The sequence below is a fragment of the Mustela putorius genome, unplaced genomic scaffold, assembly GCF_011764305.1.
Source record: "Mustela putorius furo isolate JIRA1106 unplaced genomic scaffold, ASM1176430v1.1 tig00000430_pilon_pilon_pilon, whole genome shotgun sequence".
In the NCBI taxonomy this organism is placed as follows: Eukaryota; Metazoa; Chordata; class Mammalia; order Carnivora; family Mustelidae; genus Mustela; species Mustela putorius.
Window position 1 is genome coordinate 18,460,725 of NW_025421377.1, and position 26,869 is coordinate 18,487,593.

The 26,869-nt window shown below is 36.6% G+C and overlaps 1 protein-coding gene across 2 annotated transcripts in view; it reads right to left on the reverse strand.

The window, feature by feature from the left end:
* The window catches only part of CENPC (centromere protein C), a 104,915-nt gene that overhangs the window by 21,822 nt on the left and 56,224 nt on the right, over window positions 1-26,869 (reverse strand). For both annotated transcript variants that reach the window (XM_013062367.2, XM_013062366.2), the window contains exons 9-13: window positions 24,918-25,109; window positions 18,145-18,430; window positions 12,796-12,939; window positions 11,584-11,666; window positions 1,070-1,129 (exon numbers count right to left, since the gene is read on the reverse strand). In XM_013062367.2, coding sequence (XP_012917821.1) covers window positions 1,070-1,129; window positions 11,584-11,666; window positions 12,796-12,939; window positions 18,145-18,430; window positions 24,918-25,109 — 765 coding nt within the window. The remainder of the gene's footprint in view (window positions 1-1,069; window positions 1,130-11,583; window positions 11,667-12,795; window positions 12,940-18,144; window positions 18,431-24,917; window positions 25,110-26,869) is intronic.

The following is a 26,869-nucleotide window of genomic DNA, read 5'->3' on the forward strand; positions in this document are numbered from 1 at the left end:
GACTACCCTTTAGTTTCACTTCATCTACTGACTTTTTTTTTTAAGATTTTATTTATTTAACAGACAGAGATCACAAGTAGGCAGAGAGGCAGGCAGAGAGAGAGGGAAGCAGGATCCCCGCTGAGCAGAGAGCCCGATGCGAGGCTCGATCCCAGGACCCCGGGACCATGACGTGAGCCGAAAGCAGAGGCTTTAACCCACTGAGCCACCCAGGTGCCCCCATCTAATAACTTTTTAAATTTAAAAAAATTGAGTTTTTCAGTCCCAGAAAGTTTTCTATGCTATAATGGAATCTCTGAAAATCCTCATTATTTCTTTTATTGTTGAAACTGTTATGCATCTACTAACAAAAATTCTAGCTCACCAGCAGTTGTCTACTTTCTTATGCATGATACTAGATTTTCCTCTCTCTAGTTGCTAAAGCCCTTGCTCAGAAACATTTTTATCTCTGTTTACCTACTCCTGACTAGTTATCATTCCAATTTTCAAGAAAGTATTAAACACTAAGAGGTAAAACAGTCTTCACATGGGCCCACAAAATATTGACAAAATGTGAGTTTTTGGTTGAAGCAATTTGAAGAAGCTTCAGTTCTAGTGGTTTCCTTAGATACAAGTGCAAGAGATCTCATGAGTCCTCACTGGCAAATATACTATTGGGAACTGAAGAATTTTAATCCTCCATGGCCTCTCCATGAGTTCCCCAGCTCCCACCTTTGCCTACCTATGCCAGCTACTGCTTTGTTTGCAAATGAGGTGGATAAAAATGGGAGTTGTCAAATGTCATCTACCTAGCAGTTATTATTTACAGAATTCTCCACCCTAACTTCTTAGCCTAGGCAAAATCATGTTCCTTAATATGGGGCAAAGAGTGAGAGGGACACAAGATTTAATAAAGATCATCATTGGCCTATGATGACTTATTGTGAAATTCATAAAAACTAAACAAATAGTTTCAATTTATCTGCCAGTTAATCCAAATACTTCCTTTCTCTGTGTGAGAAGAATTAAGACCCATTTAGTAACAGAGGTTTTATAATATGAAGATATTAAAAGACAGAAATAATCTTACCTAACTTGTGATGTATTTTATCCTGTGGTATCACTGTAGATATTTTTACTCTTGAGTCACCTGCAAAATGCAAATGATAATCTCGTGAGCAAAGGCTGCTAATTCCATGTTGAATTCAACTGTGTTAGTTGTAAATTTCAATATAAGTATTTTCATTAAATTTAACTTGACAATCATGGTATTACTTCTTTTACTTTTTACTGCTGAGGAATAAAGACTAATGAAAAACAGTGTGACATTTCTTTAGATTTTGCTATAATGTATATCTAAAGAGCCTAATAATAAACATAACAAAAAATAAGTTTTCTAGACTTGAGGTAAAATAAGCAACTTAGTACATTAAAATGTAGGGTGTAATAAAGAACGATCAAATGCTAATAATGTAATATATGATCTTTCAAGCTCTAAAATAGTACAAGTATACTAAATTTAGCAGTGTGCCAATTAGGCCAGAATTTTCAACTTTAGTATTGAAATAGCATCTAAACATAGCTGCCATTAATTCTTTCTCTTCCTATGCACAAATGTCATTCCTTACCAAGAAGCAGTCTAATTCCCTTTTCCCTGAATTCCCTAATTCCCTGAATCTCTGCTGATCTTAACGACCTGCTTGACCAACAGAACACAGCAGAAATGATATTCTGGGACCTCAAAGGTAAGTCCTAAGAAGATATTCAAGTTCCACCTGGGTCTCTTAGAACTTCACTTTGGAGAAAGACACCTTATGTGAAGTCTGACCACCCCAACACTGCCATGCTGTGAGGAAACCCAAGCTAAGCACATGGAAAGAACATGCGGAGAAAAAAGATACATGTGGCCAGCCCTCAACTGTTCCAGCCACACCAGTTAAGTGCTAAGTATTTTTGTTGTTGTTAAAGACTTTTTTTTTTTGAAGATTTTATTTATTTATTTGACAGATGGAGATCACAAGCAGGCAGAGAAGCAGGCAGAGAGAGAGGAGGAAGCAGGCTCCCCACAGAGCAGAGAGCCCAATGCAAGGCATGATCCCAGAACCCTGGGATCATGACCCGAGCCGAAGGCAGAGGCCTCAACCCACTGAGCCACCCAGGCGCCCCTAAGTGCTAAATATCTAAATGAAAAAAGTCACCCTGGACTTCCAACCCAGTTGAGCTTTCAAAGGACTCCAGGCCCAGCAGCTTGCATTTTAAGTATGAATTCATGAGAAAGCCCAAGTTCAAGAACTGCCCAAGTAAGCCAAGTCAACCCAAGAACACTGAGAGATAAAAATCAATTGTTGTACTAAGCTACTAAGTTGTGTGTGTTTGTTATGGAGCAACATGTAACTAGGACACTTAATGTCTATGAATGACCTAAAACTTTTGATACAATTTTATATGTAATATGCATTTCCTGAAAAATAAGTCTAAGCTTTCATTATATTCTCAAATGAGTCCACGATACAAAAAGACTGTTTAAAATGACTGAACTGGGGCACCTGGGTGGCGGCAATCATTTAAGCATCTGACTCTTGATTTTAGCTCAGATCATGATCTCTGGGTTATGAAATCGAATGCCAAGTTGGGTACCATGCTGAGCATGGAACCAGCTTTAGATTTTCTCTCTCCCTCTCCCTTTGCCCTTCCCCATCCCACTCACACATGCATGTACACTCACTCTAAAAAAAAAAAAAGTTAAAATTAAATGACTGAATTAGTTACCTTATAAACTTGCGGGCTAAAATCATAAAAATCTAATGATCTAGTGATCATAAAATCTAATTTCCCTGTCCAGCACTGGCAAATCTATAGAGATCTATAGAAAATAAAAGTAGATTAGTGGATGCCACAGGCTTAAAAGGTAGGGAGAGGTGAGGGAATGAAAGGTGCCTGCTAGAGATAGAGAATATGGGGTTTCTTCTGGGGATGATAAAATGTTCTAAAATTTACTGTGGTGATGGTTACATTCCATTGAATTATATCCCATAAATGGGTAAATTATATGGTATGTTGACTATCTCAATATACATCTTAATAAAGCTGTTACCAAAAAAAAAAAAAAAATCTAATTTTCAGCAATCCCCACTGGAAAAAATAGAAGCTAGTCACTGAAAATTCTTAAAATAGCAGTGAGCTGAGGGAAGCAGTTGATGGGATCAAAGAAGGAATGAAGCAAATAAGTAAATATACTGAGGACGTCCACTGACAGAGCCTGAAAGTAATGATATCCCAGTAACAGTGAGCATACCAAGTACCTAGATCTGAGTTTCTAAATGTCATTCTCCACTAAAAAGAACCAGTTTCCCAAGGAGAAATAAGCGATTCCAGAGCTGAGACAAGGGAAGTAGGCCAGAACATCTTAAGCCAAAAAAAAAAAAAAAAAAAAAAAAGAAGAAGAAGAGTATTTGAAAAATGACAGAAACATAATCAAAGGACAAAAGGACCAGTTTGAAAGGATGCCTACCGACCAAATCGGACACAATTTGAGTATCAGAATAAATGAAAGAGATTACAACCATCAAATAAAATAGGAATCCAATAGCAGCCCATAATTACATAGATAAACAAATCAAGAGAAGTGGTAAGAAAAACTATTTCTTACAGAATGCCACTAATTAAAAGACAGGAATTGGGAAAATAGAACAGCACAATTTGGAATCATCCTTAGTGGCTGATGATTTGAGTGGGGGTCTTGGATAGATGCTAAGATTGGTGTGAAGGTTTGAAAAGAAACATGTTAGATAATAGCATCAGAATATCACACTGCAAAATACTTACCAATTATAAAAGAGAACAACCATATCTTTAGAGTAGAGATAATAACTTGAACAAGTGATCAAGATTAACATCACCAGCAGGAGATGGACAAACACTGTGTCTCCTAATGTGATGCACAAAGAACATAGCATCATTTCTGTACTACTTCTGTCACCTGTGCATGGCTGGCATCTGATCATGAGGAAACATCAAAAAGACTCAGGTAGAACGTCATTCTAAAGAATAAAAAGTTGCACTCTCTCAAAAAATGTAAAGCTCAGGAAAGTTAGAAAGTGCCTGTTGAACTGTTCCTTGCTGAAGGAAACTTAACGGACATGAGAGCTAAATGCAATCTATGATCCTGAATTGGATCCTGAACCAGAACACTAACGGAACTGCTGGTGAAATCTGCAGGAATCAATGAAGGAATACTAGTGTTAATATTAATGTTGATTTCCTGACGTGGATGGTTATAATGTGATTATGTTCTTGTCTTACATCGTATCTGCATACATTTATACACAGTACTATGTCTGCAACTTCTTTTCAAATAGTACAGAAAAGGCTAATAATAATGCCAAAGCAATCTTGAGAAAGAACAAAACTGGAGATATCACAATACCAGACCAAGATATACTACAAAGCTGTAGTATATCAAAACAGTATGATACCAACACAAAAAGAGACACATAGATCAATAGAATAAAAGTGAGAACCCAGCTATAAACTCATGCTTATATAATCAATTAATCTATGACAAAGGAGGCAAGAATATACAACAGGAAAAAGACAGCATATTCAACCAATGATGTTGGAAAAAATGGAGAGCTACATGTAAAAAAAAAAAAATGTAACAGGACCACACTTTCTTACACTTTACACAAAAATAAACTCAAAATGGATTACCTAACTGAAAGTAAGACCTGAAACCATAAAACTCCTAGGAGAAAAGAGAGGCAGTAATCTCACTGACATTGTCTATAGCAACGTTTTTCTAGATATGTCTCCTCAGGCAAGGGAAACAAAAGCAAAAATAAACTATTAGGACTACATCAAAATAAAAAACTTTTTACCCCTGGGGATAAAAATATATGTTTATCAAAAATAAAAAATTAAAAAAAAAAAAAAACTTTTGCATAGCAAAGAAAACCAAAAACAAAATGAAAAGGCAACCTACTGAATGGGAGAAAATTATTTTCAAATTATATATATATATATTTTTTTTAATATTTTATTTATTTATTTGACAGAGAGAGAGATCTCAAGTAGGCAGAGAGGCAGGCAGAGAGAGAGGGGAAGCAGGTTCCCTGCTGAGCAGAGAGCCCGATGCGGGGCTCGATCCCAGGACCCCAGGATCATGACCTGAGCCAAAGGCAGAGGCTTAACCCACTGAGTCACCCAGGCACCCACAAATGATATATTCAATAATGGGTTAATATTCAAAATATGTAAAAAACTCAACGTAACACCAAAAAATCAAATAATCTGATTTAACAATGAGCAGAGGACCTGAATAGACATTTTTCCCAGAAATGACATCCAGATGGGTGAAGCTCAACATCACTCATCATCAGGGAAATGCAAATCAAAACCACAATGATCTACCACCTCATATCTGGCAGAATGGCTAGAATCAAAAAGGTAAGAAACATGCTGGCGATGATGTGAAGAAAAATGAAACTTCATGCATGTTGGTATGCTGTGGAAAACAGCATGGAAGTTACTCAAAAAATTAAAAATAGAATTATCATATGATCCAGTAATTCTTTTTTTTTTTTTTTAAACAGGGAGTAGCACATTTTTTTTTCAAAGATTTTATTTATTTATTTGACAGAGAGAAATCACAAGTAGATGGAGAGGCAGGCAGAGAGAGAGAGAGAGAGAGAGAGAGAGAAGCAGGCTCCCTGCTGAGCAGAGAGCCCGATGTGGGACTCGATCCCAGGACCCTGAGATCATGACCTGAGCCAAAGGCAGCAGCTTAACCCACTGAGCCACCCAGGCGCCCCTGATCCATTAATTCTACTACTCAATGTTTACCCAAAGAAAACAAAAAAAAACCACTAATTTAAAAAGGTATATTGCACCCTTGTGTTTACTGCAGCATTATTTGTAATAGTCAAGATATAGAAACAACTCAAATGTCCATCCATAGATGAATGGATAAAAATGATGTGGTATGTATACACACCACACATACACAGTGGAATAATACTTGGGCATAAAAACTGACATCTTGCCATTTGCAACTACACGGATAGAGAATATAATGCTAAGTGAAACAAGTCAGTCACAGAAAGACAAATACTGTATGATCTCACTCATAAGTTATTTTTTTTTTTAAGACTGTATTTATTGATTTAAGAGAAAGAGGGAGACCACGAGAGAGAGAAAGAGCACAAGCAGCGGGGAGAGGCAGAGGGAGAGGGAGAAGCAGGCTCCCCACTGAGCAGAGAGCCCGAGGTAGGACTCGATGCCAGGACTCTGGGATCATGACCTGAGCCGAAGGCAGACACTTTACCAACTGAGCCACCCAGACAACCCACTCAAATGTGGAATTTAAGAAACAAAACAAATGAACAAAGAAAACAATAAACAAACAAACAAAAAAACAGACTCTTAAATACAGAGCACATACTGGCAGTTGCCAGAGGAAAGGTGGGTGAGGGATGAGTGACATAGATAAAGGAGTTTAAGACTTTACTTATAATGAACACTAAATAAAGTATAAAAACGCTAAATCATTATACTTTATACCTAAAACTAATGTAACACTGTATGTTAATCATACTTCAATAAAAAAACACATTTTTTAAGGGGCACGTAGGTGGCTCAGTCAGTTGAGTTGTCTGTCTTTTGATCTCAGCTCAGGTCTTGACCTTGGGGTGTTGAGTTCAGGCCCCATGTTGGGCTCCATGTTGGGTGTGGAGCCTACATAAAAAAAAAAATTTTTTTAAAGGCTAATGACAAGAAATGTGTATGAACATATATGTAGTGGAGGCACAGAGAGAGATGGAACAAATGTTGTAAAATACTGACAACTGTGGAATCTGGGTGAAGCAGATATGGGAATTCAGAATGTTTAAAATTAATAATTTCTAAAAGTTAGTATTTTAATAAATTTAGTAATTTCCAAAAAATTATTTTAAAAAAACAGCAATGAAGAGAGAACTCCTGCATTTCAAACATTAAAGAATTCTAGTAAGCATGGAGATAGAAGAAAACAGGTTCCCTACAAAGAAAACAAGAAATAGGTCTGCCTTTAAATTTCTACTCCTAAGCATTAGCTATTTCGAGACAAAAGGTCAATAGCCAGCTAGTTTAAAGGAAAAAGGATTATGACTCAAAGATTATTTTTACTATTCAACTAGTTGTACAAAAAAAAAAAAAATTTCCTGAGTTCTTGCTGTTATATGTGAGAATGTCTACCAACTTACAAGGAAGTAACAAGGCTATCTGTTCTGACAGTAAGCATAAATGTGTTAAACATTTATTAAAGGAAAAAATACTGACAGAAAGTTAAAAATAAAAATTCAATCATGTACTGCTTTTTTTTTTTAAGATTTTATTTATTTATTTGAGAGAGAGAGAGAGATCACAAATAGGCAGAGAGGCAGGCAGAGAAAGAGGGGAAAGCAGGCTCCCCGCTGAGCAGAGAGCCCAATGCAGGGCTTGATCCCAGGACCCCGAGATCATGACCTGAGCCGAAGGCAGAGGCTTAACCCACTGAGCCACCCAGGTGCCCCTCATGTACTGTTTCTAAACCACTTTGTTTTAGGTCTGTAAGAAAGGTTAAGTAAAAAGATAAATAAAAATATAAAAAAGAACAATGAGCCAAAAGAAACTAGGGTCATAATATTAATATTAGACAAAACAGACTACAAGGTAAAAGCACTGTAAAAAGATCAAGAAGATAAATTTGGGGGCACCTGGGTGGCTCAGCGGGTTAAGCCTCTGCCTTCAGCTCGGGTTATGATCCTGAGGTCCTGGGATGAAGCCCCAAATCCAGCTCTCTGCTCAAGCAGGGAGCTTGCTTCCCTCTCTCTCTACCTGCCTCCTTCCTACTTGTGATCCCTCTCTTTCTCTGTGAAATAAATAAATAACATCTTTTAAAAAAAAAAAAAAGAAGAAGAAGATGAATTTGACCAAAGCAGGTACATTCCATATAAAGGTTTACATGCTTACTAACAGCACTGAAATGTACAGAGCAAACACTGCAGAAAATATAAGGAGAAAAAAGCAGACTATTGTAGTGGAAACACTTTACTTCAACTCTGGCAGTCTTCAGCAGGTTTCACAAATCACAAGCAAGGATATAAAGGATCAAATTAATATCTAATGTAATATGTTCAATTCTAATATCCTGTTCTTTTCCCCCAAATATGCTCCTTCCCTAACAGTTTTCAAATCAAGTAATGACAACATAATTCTTTTAGGTGCTCAAGCCTACAGCCTTCAAGTTATCCCTGATATCTCTTTCTTACATCCCACATCCCATCCATCAGGAAATGCTATTGATTTTATCTTCAAATCTATTCAAAATCCTACTACTGTTGTCCACCTTCCACTGCTACCACCCTAGTCTAAGCAAACTCTCAGGGGGATTACTAATGTCTCACCAACCAGTCTCCCTGCCTCCAACTTTAATGCCAGCCCCCTAAAACTCACCAGCCTTCCCTAACACAGCAGCCAGTCATTCTGTTTATAGGTCCATCATGTCTCTCCTCTGTTCAAAACCCTCCAATGTCTTATCAACTCTCTTAGGAAAAGCTTTTGCAAAAAATCCTTAAAATAGCCTTTAACATCCTATGTGATCTTTCATTCTCGTTATCTCTGTGTCATCATCTCCTAATACCTCTCTCTTTGCTCCGCCCAGTCTCCTGAGTGTTTCCTGCCATCAGACCCATTATCATATCAAAACTGGCCTTGTTCTTCCCTGACTTGAGGTATTTCCTGATACAGCTACAGGATTTGCTTCCTCATTTTTTCCTCAGATGATCACGTCCTCAGTAATGCCTTTTCTGCCCATCTACCTAAGCATGTAACCACCATTTCCCACCACAAAATCCCTGCTTTATTACTCTACTCTCAATCCAGCAAATCCTAAATTTTGCTCTCATTTTTTATTGTCTTCTATGCTGGTTCCCCCAGAAAGTAGGATCCAGGGGGACAGAAGTTTTTGTCACTTTTGTTCACTACCACATCTGCAGCCTCTAGAAGGATACATAGTAAATATTCCATAATATTCTATAAATATTAAAGAGTTCGGGGGCACCTGGGTGTAAACATTTGCCTTCAGCTCAGGTCATGATGTCAGAGTTCTGGGATCAAGTCCTGTGTCGGGCTCCCTGCTCAACAGGGAATCTGTTTATCCCTCTTCCTCTCAAATGCCCACTCACCTTCTCTCAAGTAAATAAAAATCTTTAAAAATTAAAAATATTTGAGTTCCATAAATATTCAAAATATTCAAAAATATATATACACTTATATCAATAAAATAAGTGGATATATATTTCTATATCCATACATGTACACAAAAGAATAGTGTTCTTTTCAAGCACCCATAGGAGAACCCATGAATTTTTTATGTTCTAAGCATACTACAGATCATAAAGAAAACCTTAATAAATTCAAAAAATAAATAATACAAGCCAAAATTCCCTAGAACAATGAAATGAAATTAGAAATTGTTAACAAAGAACAAAACACTTCAGAATAACAGTCAACATAATAATGTTTTAACATAAACCAGATATTAAACTAAATAAGAAAGCTAAGGGATTAGAAATGATATTCCAATTTTACAGATAAGTATGCTGAAGGTAAGAGCAATGAAATTTTTTACTCAAAATAACATAGTAAATAATTGGTAGAGTTCGACTCTACCAAGAGACTCTGGGGGCCAAGCTGTTGGACTAATATATCCTTAAAAGACTCCTGGGTCAAAGAAAAATCACTGTAATTTAGGGTATACTACAGTAAGAATACAACATTAAGAGTGATCTGGGTGGCTCAGTTGGTCTACTATCTAACTCTTGATTTCAGCTTAGGCCATGAACTCAGGGTTGTGGGACCGAGTCCTATGTCAGGCTCTGCACTCACAGGGAATGCTGGAGATTCTCTCTCCCTATGCCCCTCCTCCTAACCTTCCCCGGCTTGTGCTCTTCTTTCTCTTTCTAAAATAAAAGAATAAATCTTTAAAAAGGAAAAAAGAACACAATATTTAAAAAGCTGTAAAACTGGGGCACGTGGGTAGTTCAGTCGGTTGAGAGTCTTGATTTTGGCTCAGGTCCTGATCTCTGGGTCATGAGATCAAGCCCCAGGTGGGGCTCCACACTCAGCACAGAATCTGGTTCAGATTCTCTCTCTCCTTCTTGCTCTGCCCCAACCCTGCTCACACTACAAATAAATAAACAAATAAATAAAATCTTTTCAAAGATTTTAAAAATAAATAAATAAAAAGCTGTAAAATTAAGCTAAAGCTGTAGTCGGGAAAATTTATTGTTTTTTCAAATAAAAAAATTTTTATTATAGAAAAATAATAAGAAAGCATTCAACTTAGAGGAGAAAAATAATAATTCTCAACACAGAGAGAAAAAACACAATTTAAAAGGGGGCACATGGCTGGCTTGGTTGATAGAGCCTGCAACTCTTGTTATCAGCATTGCAGTTTCAAGCCCCAAGAGATGGGGATGCTTATCTCTAAGCATAGAGATCCCTTAAAACCAGAATCTTTAAAAAAACAAATTCCACATTCCTAGTATTTCAAGAGATGCAAATCAAAAGGAAAAAGACGGGTGCTGGACGGCTCAGTTAGCTGAGTGTCCAACTCTTGATTTTGGCTCAGATCATGATCTCAGGGTTGTGAGATGAGCTCTGAGCTCAGCAAGGAGTCTGCTTAAGATTCCCTCCCTTTCCCTCTGGCCACCCCACCCCACCATGGCCAGGCCTGCTCATGGGCGCACCTGTGTGTGCTTTCTCTCAAAAAAAAAAAAAAAAAAAAAGAGAGAGAGAGAGAGAGAGAGAGATTCCAATTTTAAAAAATAAAAAAATAAAAGGAAAATGAATTAGTGACTTAGGAAACAAAAAACAGTATAACAGATTAAATTCCAAGCACATTCTTTAGCAGCATAAAAATTACAAAATTATTAAGAGGCATTTTAAAAACTGTACTATGTGAAGTTTCAAATATATTTAAAATAGAAAAAACAATATAATGAAACTGATATACCCATCATACAGCTACAGTATACATGGCTAATCTTTCTTCATTTATACCCTTAACAGCATAACATACTTATTTTTAAAAAAAGATTTATTTATTTCAGAGAGAGAGAAAGAGAGAGAGAAACTGCAAGGTGGGCAAAAAGAGAGGGAGAGAAAGTCACAAGTAGACTCTACATGAGCATGAGCCCAACACTGGGCCCTATCTTACAACACTAAGATCATGACCTGAGCTGAAATCAAGAACCGGGCACCCAAACAACAGTGCCACCCAGACACCTCTTAACATTTTTCAATACTCAAGTAGATATTTTAAGTGTTAATTACTTCTTTATGTTCTACCTCAAAGAAAGGACTGTCACTCTGTCATTCTCTCTCTCTTCCTGCCTCTATCACACAGGTATAAGATCTTACAAATCTTACAAATTTGTTAAGTATCTTAAAAATACTAAGGCTCTTAAGAGTAAGTACTCAATACACACTTGCCACTGGCAACAATTTATATAAAACATAGCACACCCTACTCTGCATGCATAATGCCATAAATATCAAGACAACAAACAATAAGTAATAACCTACTTGAAGTTTCCTGAACTTCCTTGTCATCCACATCAGAATTATTCTTTCCAGGTGTTAAATAATTCTTGAGCCTGCAAGGTCCACTTTAAGATAAAAAAGTAAATCATCAAATTTGTGCTTTTATAATACATATATCTAATTTTCTACCCCAATGGTCATTTTTCTCCCCAAAAAGGTTTCCTTCTTATAAAACTAAGAGTGACGTTATAGATCACCAAAAGTATATTTACATGCCAAATAAAACAAAGAATCTAAAATTTAATCCTGTAACTGTCAAACAGGACAAATACTGAATTTTATATAACCTTTTAAACTCCATGAATTAATTCTAAATTTTAATTTCAACTCAAGTAACATCCCTTGATAAATCAAATTATAAAAAATTTTAGAAATAAATCAGCTTTTCTTAATTAAAAAATATAGTCAGAAACAAGTAGAATTTAAAATATAGTCCAGAAATTGCTCAGAGATAATTATCCCAGTTCTAGATTCCTTTCCTTCCATTATGAACCCAGGATAGGCCTAGTAGTCATAACCTACCAAATAGTAAAGAAATCTTAGCCATCACTTAAAAGTCCTGATAATCTGTTATAATTTACCATTCCTTCATTTTAAAAAGGGGTATATGATTTCAGATATTGTAAGAGTAGGTTAACTTGGTTTGTTCACTGAGTGTACCTGTTTTAAACACATACCCAAAATTTTTAAATACTCCTCTTTTCGAGAGAGAGAGCCTAATCCCCCATTCCTTAAATGTGGTCTGGACTTAATGACTTGTTTCCAACAAACAGAATGGAGTAGAAGTGATAGTGCACAACTTCAGAGAGACAATTTTAACCTCCATCATAGTCACCCTTTCTCTTGGATTACTTGTTTTGTAAAAAGCCAGCTGTCATGTTGAATACCCTTATGGAGAGGGCCACATAACAAAGACACATAAAGCTAACAGCCATGGAAGCAAATTACCTTATAAGTAGATCCTCCAGTCACAGTCAAGCCATCAAAGGACTACAGACCAGGTAGGTATCTTGAATGCTACACCTCATTAGAACCACTGAGTAAGAACTAGCAAGCTAACCCAGACTTCTTGGCCACAGAAACTATGAAACCACAGATGTTTCCAAGTCACTGTTAAAGTTTGGGGTAATTTGTTACACAGCAATGAGTGACTAATATAAGGTAAACCCAATTATCCTTAGAACACATACATACCTTCCTTCCAAAACTGAAATCTTCTGCTCTCTAGAATCGAAGTTAGATTCTGCTGGTGTATTGCGTGTAAATCCCTTGATCTGAGACTCCTGATGAACATTCCGTTCACTCATATTATCTTGATCCTTTGTACTTCTTGTACCTCTGTGAAAATGTAAAGTGTAAAGTTGTTTTCATTTCTCCATAAAATATTTCTTTCAGGGATAATACACAATGAGTAAACAATATCATACTGGCTGTAACAAATATTAGATAACCCTGTTTAGGTCCTAGGACATACAACTAACCTAGGAAAAAAATTTGATTCTAGGACTACTAAGAAAAATTTTGAGGGGCACCTGGGTGGCCCACTGGGTTAAAGCCTCTGCCTTCAGCTCAGGTCATGATCCCGGGGTCCTGGGATTGAGCCCCACATCAGGCTCTCTGCTCCACAGGGGGCCTGTTTCCCCCCTTCTCTCTCTCTGGTTGCCTCTACTTGTGATCTCTGCCTTTCAAATAAATAAATAAATAAATCTTAAAGAAAAAAAAAGAAAAGAAAAATTCTGAAACGGTACAGACCTGGCCTAAGATAGAGGTGATGACAAGGGGACACAAGGAGACATCACCTACAGGCAGCATATGATGTATATTACACATTTAATCAATCTTTTTTTTTTTTTTGAAAATCCACAAGAAACTGAAATTGCTTTCTTTGACACCCCTAGTCAGCCTACTGAGGTACAGTAAGGTGCTCAGAGGGAAATCAGGCTCATCTCTTTAACAGCTAATCAGTTTATCTCCAATACATGCAAATAGGATATACTATTCCCAGACTGTATGATTTTTTTCTTCTCTCACATTCCTCTTCTAAGTCCTATATTTTAATTTGTTTCTTGACTCAGTCTATCAACCTACTCTTATCATATGTGAGAAAATAATTTGCATACAACATTACTAAAAAACATGCAGATTTCGGTGCTATAATCATAATCTGAAGAAATAAAAGGGATTATAAGAGATTACTATGAACAATTATGTCAAAAAATTAGATAACCTAGATGAAATGGATAAATTCCTAAAGACACACAAATTACCAAAACTGATTCAAGAAGGAATAATCTCAAAGACCTGTAACAAGAGAATAAATCAGTAATCAAAAAACTACCCAGAAAGAAAAGCCCAGGCCCAAATGGTTTCCCTGCTAAATTCTACCTAGCATTCAAAGAATACAAATTCTTCACAGACTCTTTCAAAAAACAGGAGAACTTCTCAACTTACTTTATAAAGCCAGGAATCTCCTGATACCAAAACTGGACAAAGACATCACAAGAAAACTACACACCAAAAAACTCAACAACATATTAGCAAAAGAAATCTAACAATGTATAAATAGAATCATACATACATCATGACCAAATGGGATTTATACCAGAGATGCAGTTTGGTCTACAACCCAAAAACCAATTAAATAATACATCAGATCAATAACAAACAAAAGAGCATTTAACAAAATCCAACACCTTTTTATGATAAAAATGCTCAACAAAGTAGGATTAGAAGGGAACTGCCTCAGCCTGATAAGGGTATATATGAAAAACCTACACCTAGCAATATGCTAAATGGTGAAAGACTAGATGTTTTCATCCTAAAATTTAGGAACCAGACAAGAAGTCTGCTGTTGCCACTTCTATTGAACACTGTACTAAAGATTTTAGCAAGGGCAATTAGGCAACAGAAGACAAATAAAAAATAGAATGGAAAGGAAGGGTAGAACTATTTCTATTCACAAATGACATGACTTTTATACTCAGAAAATCCTATGAAATATGCTAAAAAGCTATCAAAACTAATAAATGATTATATTGATGGTTTGCACATATCTCTGAATATACTATAAAACCACTGAATTGTACACCTTTCATTAGTAAATTGTATGGTATGTGAAGTACCCTTCATAAACCTGTTTAAAAAGAAATCTACTGTAATTAGCTTCTGTTCTATTAGGCTTACAGAAATAATATAGAAATTAAGTGATTACATAAATTTGAATGAAAGAACCTCAGTGGAAATTGCTTACACTGTAAGTGCTCTAGCTCTTAAAGTTTGGTTTATTTTGTTCCCAAAGGTTTTAACAGGGAAAAAGGAAGTTAGCTACGTAGTTTAATTAATGCTCATGGTCATAAAAAAGCAAAAAATATCACTTTTAAACAAGTTAAAAGTTTCATTATCTGTTAAATACATGCAGAGAGGAAAAATAACTCAAGTAACATTTCTAATCAGGAAGACACCTTAAAAATAAAAAATTTAAAAAAAGGAAGACTCCTTAGACCAATTAATTCGATTTTGGCTTAAATACTATTATCCATCTCATCCCTGATTTCAATGTGTGCATGTGTTTGTGTGTTTGTACATGTGTACGTGCATGTGTGTCACAGAATATTCTAGAATTGAAAGGTTTAAATTTATTTTCTCAAAAAAAAGTATAGTTTTAATTCCTCAAAGTCCTCTATTCTACTGGTTTTAATATGGTGACAATAATACCTTTGAACACTATAAAATATAAAATTATGTGCCCAACTAATTTAAAAAATAATAATGGTAGTAGGTAATATAGTTAGGGTCTTTTTTCAAGATTTATTTACTTGTTTTAGAGAGAGAGCACAAACAAGAGGGAGGGGAAGAGGGAGAGAATCTAGAGCAGACTCCCCTCTAAGGGGGAGCTCATCATATGGGGCTCAATTTCACATTCCATGAGATCATGACCCGAGCTGAAATCACTAGCAGGATATTCAACCAACTGAGCCACACAGGCTCCCCAGTAATAATCTTTTTTTAAAAAGTAATTCTTTTTCTTTTTTTTTTTTTAAGATTTTGTTTATTGAGAGAGAGAGAATGCCCATGAGTAGGGAGAGGGGCAGAGGGAGAGAGAGAATCTCAACCAGACTCCCCAGTGAGCACAGAGCCCAATGCAGAGTTGGACCCCACAACCCCTAGATCATGACGTTAAGTCCCAATCACAAGTCAGAGGGTCAACCAACTGAGCCACCCAGGCGCCCTAAAATTAATTCTTACAGAGCCATAAAATACAAAAGTATTTTCAGCCTTTAAGTACTGAGCTTTTGTTTCCTTTGGACATTGGGGATATGAAAGTGGGTAATCAAGAACTATATAGCTATTGCTGTGTCCCAAGTACATATTACATAAACCTTTTAACATTGTTTTCATAGTAGCTAACATGCGTTATATATTAGCATCTGAAGGTATTGGCTTATTTTTAGTCTATTTAACTGATGGTATTAAAATGTGTGAGACGGGGTAAATTAAAACTACATTTAGAATCAATTTCTTATTTTTTATCTTAGGCATTGTCCATATAGCCAAAGATTAATTATTAACATAATTTAATACTAGTCTAAAGTCTTAAAGTTAAGTAAAGGTTTTGAAAACACAATTTAAGCTGATACATTTAATTTTTATAATTTATAAAAATAAATAATTTATAAATTTATAATTTATAAAAATAAATCACTTATCAACAAGAATAATCTCAAAAATGAACTGTGGGGGGAAAAGCAAGTCACAGAAGGATGTGTATACCAATAAAAACCATTTTTATAAACTTTTAAAACCATACCACATGCTGTTCATATATACATGCACACACAGGAAAAGTATAAAAATATCCATGAGAATGGTGACTACCAAATTCAGTATATAGGCTACCGCTAACAAGGGAAAGAATGGGCTCAGCAAACATACAAATGGGATTTTAATAGTCACTATAATATTTTATTTCTTAAGTGAGATCATGGGGGGAATCAGGTGTTCCTTTTTTTTTTTTTTTTGTAAACCTGAAATATTTTATAAACCTGGAAAGTAGCATGGAAATGCTGTGAAAGAGTTAAAGAGAATGTGTATGGGATTTTTTTTCTGTACTACAATGACATACACTACTACATTTTAGGGCACTATAATTTATTTCCATACATCCCTAACTCCTTGCAGTTTCTCACATACATGTATTATTTGTTGAGTAAATCAAAGAATAAATACTACATCAATAAACAAAAATATGCAAGAACAACATTTAACTCACTAGGTTGTTAGGATTGATGAAAATTCATTGAAAGCTCCCAGTAATACTGGAGCATACTTGGCACATAATAAGCACTCAAAGTATGTTAACTATTACCACCTTAGGGATAAGAGAAGTTTTTTGTTTTTTTTTTTTTTAAGATTTTATTTAATTGATTTGACAGACAGAGGTGACAAATAGGCAGAGAGGCAGGCAGAGAAAGGAGGAAGCAGACTCCCCGCCGAGCAGAGAGCCTGACATGGGGCTCGATCCCAGGACCCTGGGATCATGACCTGAGCCAAAGGCAGAGGCTTTAACCCACTGAGCCACCCAGGCGCACCAGGATAAGAGAAGTATTAGATGTATTCCTAATTATTGAAATCACATTAACCTCACTTAAAAGGAAGCTAATCAAACTATACATTAAAAATGACTAAGAGGTGCCTGACAAGCTCAGTTGGTTAAGCTTCTGCTTTTAGCTCAGGTCATGATCCCAGGGTCCAGCGACTGAGGTCTGCCTTGGGCTTCCTGAACAACAGGGAGCCTGCTCCTGCTTCTCTCTCTCCCTCTGCTCCTCTCCCCTGCTCATGCGCTGTCTCTTCTCTCTCAAATAAATAAATACAATCTTTTTTTCTTAAAAATGACTAAGATGGCTAATTATACTGAAATTAAAACATAGGGCGCCTGGGTGGCTCAGTGGGTTAAGCCGCTGCCTTCCGCTCAGGTCATGATCTCAGGGTCCTGGGATTGAGTCCCACATGGGGCTCTCTGCTCAGCAGGGAGCCTGCTTCCTCCTCTCTCTCTGCCTGCCTCTCTGCCTACTTGTGATCTCTGTCAAATAAATAAATAAAATCTTTTAAAAAATAAATAAATAAAATGACTAAAATGGTAAATTTTATGTTTTTGCCACTTTTTTAAAAAAAGCAACTCTTAAGTGATGATAATAATATTTATTAAATACATCACTCACTGCTGTGAAATGCGTAAGCCTGATGATTCAGAGACCTATACCCCTCAGGCAAATAATATGTTAATAAAATACATATATATATATCACTCACACCCACATTCCTTATATTATTCCCATTTTAATATGAGGAAACAAATTCAGATTACTACCTTGCCCTGGGGCATCCTCCAACTAACAGTTGCGTCTGGATTTACAACCACCTTTGCAGACTGCAGAGCCCTTTATGCTAATACTGTTTCCGCATAAATGATTAATTGACACTGACCAACTATTAAATGCTGAACACCAAAAATAACTATGTTGTATACCTAACTATATTGTATACCTAAGAAGATTTTTCTTCTTAGCCAGGTCTTCCTTATCATTTTCCAATGACTCATTCTGGGAACAACTGGAAATTTCATCATGGTCAATAATTCTTCCAGAATCTTTAGCGTTTAAAAACTCCTGTGCTCTTGAGCTGCCCGAAGTAGTACTCTTCTGCCCTTTAAATGGAATAGTTTTTTCCTCAATGTTTTTAGTTGATTGATTTGACTTTTCAGTAGGTTTTCGTCTACTGTTGTGACACACTGACAATTCATTTCTTCTTGGAGAATTGCTATAAAGAAGACCTGAAGGATTCAATGATAACCTAAAGTTAGCATAATGTTTACCCAGATTATCTGGCTCACTGACAACATTATTTATTTACACATAAACACACACGCCAGTTTCAAAGGCTATGTTTGTTTTCAAATTAAATTCATAAAATGCAGCTTTTCAACCCCTTTAAATTTATCACAAGCTTCCAAAACCACCCTTTGTGTCTCTCCCCACTACTCCTTCGGCCATCCTTAAGATCCTATTATTTCCCAAGCTTCCAGCTCCAGCTTCTCACTCTGGATCCCTACTTTGAGGGACCCTGCTGCTCTGAACTTTAATTACTATGTAGATGCTAGTATCATAATATTCACCTACCACTCTTCCGCAAACCTGACCTTTTGGTTTTAGTTCCTATCTTAATGAAAAGTATAACAATTTACCCAAATACCTATATCAGAAATCTGAGTCATCCAAGACTCCTGTCCCTATCCACAACCAAATCCCCTAATCCTGTCATTTCTACATTCTTAATACCTCTCAAATCCACTTCTTTCAAGTTCTCCGGCCTATCACTGACCTTCAGCATTTAACTGGGTTATTAAAGCTCCTCTTAGTCTCCCTTTCTCTAGCTTTGCTGTTCTTCAATCCATTCTTCACACTGCTTCAAGAATCATCTTAGGAAAACACAAGTTGAATAATGACAACCTTGCTAAAATCTTTTAGTGATTATAACTATTTTCAATAATTTACTTCTACACTTCATTAATTCAAATTTTCAACATTCTCCTCCAAATAAACCAAAACCCAGCAATACTGAACTACCTGCTTGTCTCTAAAGAACTGGTTCTTAAAAAATTGGTCCTTAGACCAGAAGGATCAGCATCACTTGAGAATTTGTTTCAAATGCAAATTCTCTGGCTTTGCTTTAGGCAGACTAAATCAGGTCTGAGAAGAGCCCAGTAATCTGTGTTTTAACAAGACCTCCAAATAACTCTGACAAAACTTTTTTTTTAAAGAGTTTATTTATTTGACAGACAAAGATCACAAGCAGGCAGAGAGGCAGGCAGTGGGGGGTGGTGGTAATGAAGCGGGCTCCCCGCTGAGCAGAGAGTACTATTTGTGTCTTGATCCCAGGACCCTGCCTTGATCCCAGGACCCTGGGATCATGACCTGAGCGGAAGGCAGGCTTTAACCCACTGAGCCACCCAGGTGCCCCTGACAAAACAATTTTTAAAAGGTTAAACTCTCAGCTCCAGATCTCTGTACATGCTACTCTACTAGAAACATTCCATCCTTCCTCCTCACCCCACCCAGTCACTCAGTTGATTCCTAACTCATCCTTCAGGAATCTTTCCCTAATTCCCATACCTAAATTAAGTAGCTCTCTCTCAACCCTTTAAAAATATTTATCACCCATCTAACTGTTTACTTATCTTTCTCTTCTAGCAGACTGACAATTCCTTGAGACCAATATTGCTTTTACCTATCTTCATATTCTCAATAGCTAACACCAGGGCCAGGACCATGGTGAAGCAATTTTTTCCAGTCCACTGAGATATAATTGAAATATAACAATGTGAAAGTTGAAGGTACATAATGTAATAATTTTATATATGCAGATATTACAAAATGAATACCAAAGACTATACCTTAAAAGTTTTCACCACTAAAAACAAAACAAAACATGAGGTGCCTGGGTGGCTCAGTGGGTTAAAGCCTCTGCCTTCAGCTCAGGTCATGATCCCAGAGTTCTGGGATCAAGCCCCACATCAGGCTCTCTGCTCAGCAGGGAGCCTGCTCCCCCCCCCCCACTCTCTATGCCTGCCTCTCTGCCTACTTGTGATCTCCGTCTGTCAAATAAATAAAATCTTTAAAAAAAAAAAAAAAAACAACAAATGGGGGCACCTGGGTGGCTCAGTCATTAAGCATCTACCTTTGGCTCAGGTCCCAATCCCAGGGACCTGGGATCGAGCCCCGCATCGAGCTCCCTGCTTTCCCTCTCCTAGTCCCCTTGTTTGTGTTCCCTCTCTCGCTGTGTCTCTCTGTGTCAAATTAATTAATTAATTAATTAAATCTTTAAAAAAAAAAAATTTAACTAGGGTAGGTAATTTGAAAAGGTGCTCACTTTCAGAGAGTCATACAGGGACTGAACCTGGACTCACACAACCCTGAGACTAAATGCCTCCTCAAATTTCTCATTCTATATTACTCACTTGCCTCACTCTAGTACTGGCCCTAACACCATTTCTGCCTCACAGTGGGCACTCCATAAATGTTTCTCAATATACATGAAAAAGCAGTTTAGGCTAAACATCTACTTTAGGCAGCATGGTTGCTTATTAGGGAAATTAAAAATGCATCAACAGTCAGGAAACCTGGGTTCTACTGTTTTCCAGCTCTAGCACAAAAGTCTATCACCTTAGGTTGCAAGTGATGCTGCTTTTTTGAGCCTCAGACTTTCTTTTTCTAGCAGATGAAGGATTGTTTTAACTTTGAGATCTATAGCATTCTTCCATTTTTGTGACTCCCTACTTGATTAGAAACTCAACATCGGTTTTAAAACTGCTACAGAAGTTTTTTGGTAAGTCTCAGAGTTCTAGAAAAAGTATCCAGGCTTTTTAAGATTTTTATTTACCTGTATATTTACACACTCATCTGCTATAGTACAGTTTCAGGCACCTGGAGCAAAAAGGTGAGTTCCTCAGAGCAGTAACAGTAGTAGATAATATTTTATATAGTAACTACATGCCTAAGTCCTTATAATGAAGTAGAAGGATTTGTAATCACGTTACAGAATAAGAAACTGAACAAAATATCTTGCCCAAAGTTGAGAAATCATAATTTAAACTCAGATCTAAGTCCCAAATTCAAGGAAGGCTGCAACATAATATTTCTTTCTACTATCAATCAAGGATCCCAATGATTCAAAAATTCACAAGGCCTCATATGTAGTGCCATGTTTGTTCTACTCTCACTTGTTGACCTAAATACCTCAAAGTCAATAGTATCTGTATATGTAAATGTTATCTTATCATCTACCATCTTTTCATGATTAACCACCTTTAAAAGATCAAAAATGTTCCAAAACAATGAATGTTTCATACTGTACAGAAAAAAGTTGGCATAGCAGACCTAAGAATGTTATCCTTAGAAAGACCTGCTTGCAAAGTTAGTTCTTGGCTAGCATTTGGGAACTTTAATTTCGGAGGGTTCCCATCATTTCCTAACTGATAAATGTGGGTTAGTGTGCCTAAACTGCTTTGAAAGAAATATGATTTATGTCAAATACTTTCTTTCCTTCAGGGAGTCTGGAATTTTAGTACTTGCTAGGTAGAAGGTGCCTAAGTAACCACCTCAGTAAAAATCTTGGGTACTAAATCTCTAATGAGCTTCCCTAATAGATAACATTTCATACATCTATCCTAAGTATTTGTTGCCAAAAGAACTAAGTGCCTCTGGTATGAATCCTTTGAGAGAGGACTCCTTCAGACTTTGCCCATGTACTTTTTCTCTGATTTTGCTTTGTATCTATCCTCTTGCTGTAAAGAAACTTCAGACTTCTATTATCACTGATCTCACATCACTGTCACTTGATGGTCCTGCTTACTACTTCACTGAGAAAACAAAAAACTCAGAGTACATATTCATCTTCTCACCATCAATTCAACCAACCTACTTCCATCTGTGTACTGCAAAACAGCCCCCTCCTTACTCCCTTCAAGGGTAAGGAGTCCTCCTTCAAGGACTGCCATCCTATATTTATGCTCTAACTTTCTAGGAGGTAGGGGTTTTTGTTTTTTTCACTCAAGAGCCTTTTTTAAGTTTTTATTTAGTAGGGGGCACCTGGGTGGCTCAGTCAGTTAAGCACCTGCCTTCACTGCAGGTCATGATCCCAGAGTCCTGGGACAGAGCCCCAGATGGGGCTTCCTGCCCAGCAGGGAGCCTGCTTCTCCCTCTTCCCCTACCCCCTGCTTGCGCTCTCTCTCACTCCCAAATAAATAAATGGAATCTTTAAAAAAATAAAAAAATTTTAAAAATCCAGTTAGTTAATATACAATATATTAGTTCAAGTGTACAATATAGTGATTCAACACTTCCATACATCACCCAGTGCTCATCACGACAGGCGCACTCCTTAATCCCCATCACATATTTAACCTGTCTCTCTACCAACCTTCCTTCTTGTAAGTTTGTTCTCTATAATTAAGAGTCTGTTTCTTGGTTTGCCTATCTCTGTTTTTCCCCTTTGCTCATTTGTTTTGTTTAAATTCCGTGTATGAGTGAAATCATATGGCATTTGTCTTTCCGACTGACATATTTCACCTAACATAATGCACTCTAGATCCATCCATGTCATTGCAGATGACAAGATTTCACTTTTTTTTATGGCTGAGTAATAGTCTGTTGTGTATACATATACCACATATTCTTTATCCATTCATCCACTGATGGAGACTTGGGCTGTTGCCATAACTTGGCTACTGTAGATAATGCTGCTATAAACATCAGGGTGCATGTATCCCTCTGAATTAGTATTTCTATACTGGGTAAATACCTAGTAGTAGAATTGCTGGATCACAGTATTTTTAACTTTTTGAGGAACCTCCATACTGTTTTCCATACTGGCTGCACCAGTTTGCATTCCCACAATAGTACAAGAGGGTTCTCTCTCCACGTTCTATGAAGCTATTTTAAATGAGCAGATAAACCAATATAACATCTTGTAGATCACACACACACACACACACACACACATCCCCCTACCCTCGACCCATCTTTAACCTCCCTTATCTTATTATCTTTCCTTCCTCACCTCCTACTCTTGAAACCACTTGAATCAGGCTTTTGATCTGATCATTCCACAGAAACCATTTCTATCAAAGTGACCTACAACCTCCATGTAGCCAAAATTATATTATCAGTCCTTAACTCTCATCTACCTCAAGCCATCAGCAGTATTTTAAATGAGCTCATCACTCAATCCTTAAAATGCTTTCATTACTTTGCTTCCCTAACCCTAAGTTCACTTCATTTTCTTTAACCTTACTAAATGTTCCTGTTTAGTTTCTTTTGGTGGATCTTCCTTCCCATCTTGACTCCTACAACTGGAGTCTCCCAGTTCTCAGACCTGAGCTTTCTTTCTTCTCTAGGTTTAGTCTATCACTAGGTGATTTTAGGTAGTCCTGATTTCAGGTAGTCCTTAAATATCATCCATATACTGTTAAGTCCCTATTTATATGTCCTCCCAAATCTTTCCCCCTAACTTTAAACTCATTTACCAGGCTACTTTCTCAATGTACCTACTTTGATATCTAATTAATTTCTTACAACCTGAAATCTTGACATCCTTCCCAAATCTGCTTCTTTCATACTTTTCCCTCATCTCAGTAAATAGTAGAGCTCCCTTATTCTATTTGTTCAGGAAAAAAAAAAATCTGAGTCATCCTAGACTCCTGGTTCTCTCTAACTCCAATCTGTTAATACCAAATCCAACCACTTTTCTTCTCTTCCCTCCAACAATCTCTTAACTAGTGTCCATGCCCTAGTTTCCTCTCTATCTAGCAGTAAAAATAATTATTTTAGTGTGCCTGGGTGGATCAATTGGTTGAGCATCTGCCTTTGGCTCAGGTTATGATCCCGGAGCCTCAGGATCTAGCCCCTGTGTCAAGCTCCCTGCTCAATGGGGAGTCTGCTTCTCCCTCTGACCCCCACCCCACTAGCAATCTCTCTCACTCTCTCTCAATGAATAAACAAAATCTTTTTTAAAAATGTCTTAATATTAAAAAAAAAAAAAGAATAATTCTTTTAAAAGAGGACTCAATCAAGTCACTTTGACTTGATTAAAATCTTACTTAAAATATTTCAGTAGTCTTCCAATACACTGCATCTAAACTGTCTATCACAGCCTCCCTCTCTGACTTGATCTCTCCTGGCTTACTCATCTTTAGCCAGACTGGCCTTCCTGAATTCCTCAAACAGCCAAGTATGCTCCATTAGCATCTTTACAAATATATTCAAATAACATTCTCTTGGTCTGAAATGTTACACACCATGTTATCTGTACGGTTCCCATCTTCATTTTTCTGAGATATATGCTATGAAAAATCAAAATGGACTCTTATCACTACCTTTTATAAAAACACTGTTCTATCTTCTTATCCATGCCTACTTCTGCCGTCTACTTCTCATCTCTATCTTTTATCTGCTTTATTTTTCCTTAATGCCTATCACTGCATGACTTATGCACTTATATTGCTCGTCTTCCTCCACTCAAATGTAAGTCCCATGAGAGCAGGGGGTTTGTTTTCCCAGTTATATGCCCTATATCTAGACTATAGTGTAGAGTAGAGCTAATATCTTGACACTTAACTGATCTGATATTTCTATTAACAACCCAATTTAACTTCATCCTCATTAGATTTTCTGTGGAAAATGGGAGCATAAATCAAACATAAAGCCTCTTACAGAATGACTTTTTAGAGCTCTCAATGAACATCATTTAAATAAAATACTTACTCTGATCAGACTTTACCACCCACCAATTAGATGGACGCCTAGAAATTCTTCGACTTCTTGTAATAGTTGAAGTCACTTCGTCAGGTACAAGTTTATTCTTTTTGGACCCACTGGGAAAAAGTTTCTTTTTATATTCCTTATCTTTTTTCTGATTCTCTGTATAAGGAACATTGGTGCTGTTTTTCTTGCTTCCTAATTTAAAAAAAACCATAAAAAACAATTTACAATCTATGAAACCAAAGAGTTTTCAGAAAATCACAATACGTTAAAAAAAACTATCAATTATGTCTTAAATTTATTCTGTGGGCTTCTTTCATCCTTTTTTTTTTAAAGCCAAATCTTCTCAATAAGATCTGTTTCTGTCAGTTAAATACAAACTTTTCACATTGCTTGATACTATACACTTCTGAGCCAAAAAAATGGTACACTCTGAAAAGGAAAAATATATGGCTTCTTCAAACTACTTACCAATGTCCCAAGTTAAAAAGAAAAGTAACTACTTCTTTTCTGTTTTGAATTAAGTCATTATTTTGTCAATCTAATTTTTGAAGGAGGAGATTTTAAAGTGAGGTTTCAATAAAGATATTCTTATATTTAGGAAAAACATTATTTTTGTAAACAGAATTTAAAAAGAGAAAAGAGAATGAAAATAAACAATAAATATGGCAAGTAATACATAGCTGATGAAAATGTTTGGTGTCAGTAGTAACCACATTTCACTACCAGGAAAAATAGGTAAGAAAAGAATCTAACAGAAGGGTGAAATCAATTGTAGTTTTGTTTTTTGTGGCTGACAACCAGAAAAATCAGAGAAATACACAATATTTCAATACAAATATTACAGTTAAGAAGGGCACAATCACCAAAATGGAAAATTTCTTTTTCTCAGAAATAGGTTTAGGGATGCCTGGGTGGCATAGTTGGTTGGGCGGCTGCCTTCGGCTCAGGTCATGATCCCAGTGTCTTGGGATCAAGTCCCACATCGGGCTCCTTGCTCAGCAGGAAGTCTGCTTCTCCCTCTGCCTCTGCCTCTGCCTCTGCCTGCCACTCTGTCTGCCTGTGCTCACTCTCTCTGACAAATACATAAATAAAATCTTTTTAAAAAAAGAAACAAGTTTAAAATATTAGGTGTGAGTAGACAGAATGGAAAATTTTCTTGATCATCAAATAAATCAAGAAACCATTTTATTAAGTAACTGAGACAAAGATTGCTAGTCCAAAGAAGGAATTGCACTCATAACAAATAGGAAATACTCATGGACTAAATAAACTACATAACAGTATGTAAGACTGAGCAGGTATTATATATAATCACATAATTAAATATGAAACTATATAGAACTTTAATGAAAACTACATCTTGTCATCTTTACTATATGTAGTATATAACATTGTGTTTGGCACATATGCTTGAAATAAGAATTCATGGTGAAGCCAATGTTACAGCAGGCACTGGAATTGGCAGAAGTACTTCCAGCATGAGCTATTTTAGACAGGCTCCAAGTTTTGATACACCAACTACACTTCACAGATCATCTATTATCAGCATCACCTAGGAGAGACTATTTAGAAATATAGAATCTTGAGGTGCCTAGGTGGTTCAGTTGGTTAAACATCCCAACTCTCAATTTCAGCTTAGGTCATGATCTCAGGATCATGAGCTCAAACCCAGCATCAGGCCCATGCTCAGCGGGGAGTCTGCTTGTCCCTCCCCCTCTCTCTGCTTCCTCTATTTCTCTCTTTCAAATAATCTTAAAAAAAAAAAAAAAAAAAAAAAAAAAAAAAGAATGCAAGAAAGAATCTTGGGTCCCATCTGAGATCTACTAACCCAGTTTATGAATCAAAATGTTAAGAAAATCATCAGGGAATTCAAACGCATATGCAAGTTTGAAAAGCACTGTTCTGCTGTTTTAGCCATTCTCCCAATCAAATGTGATTGAGAAGTAGAGAGA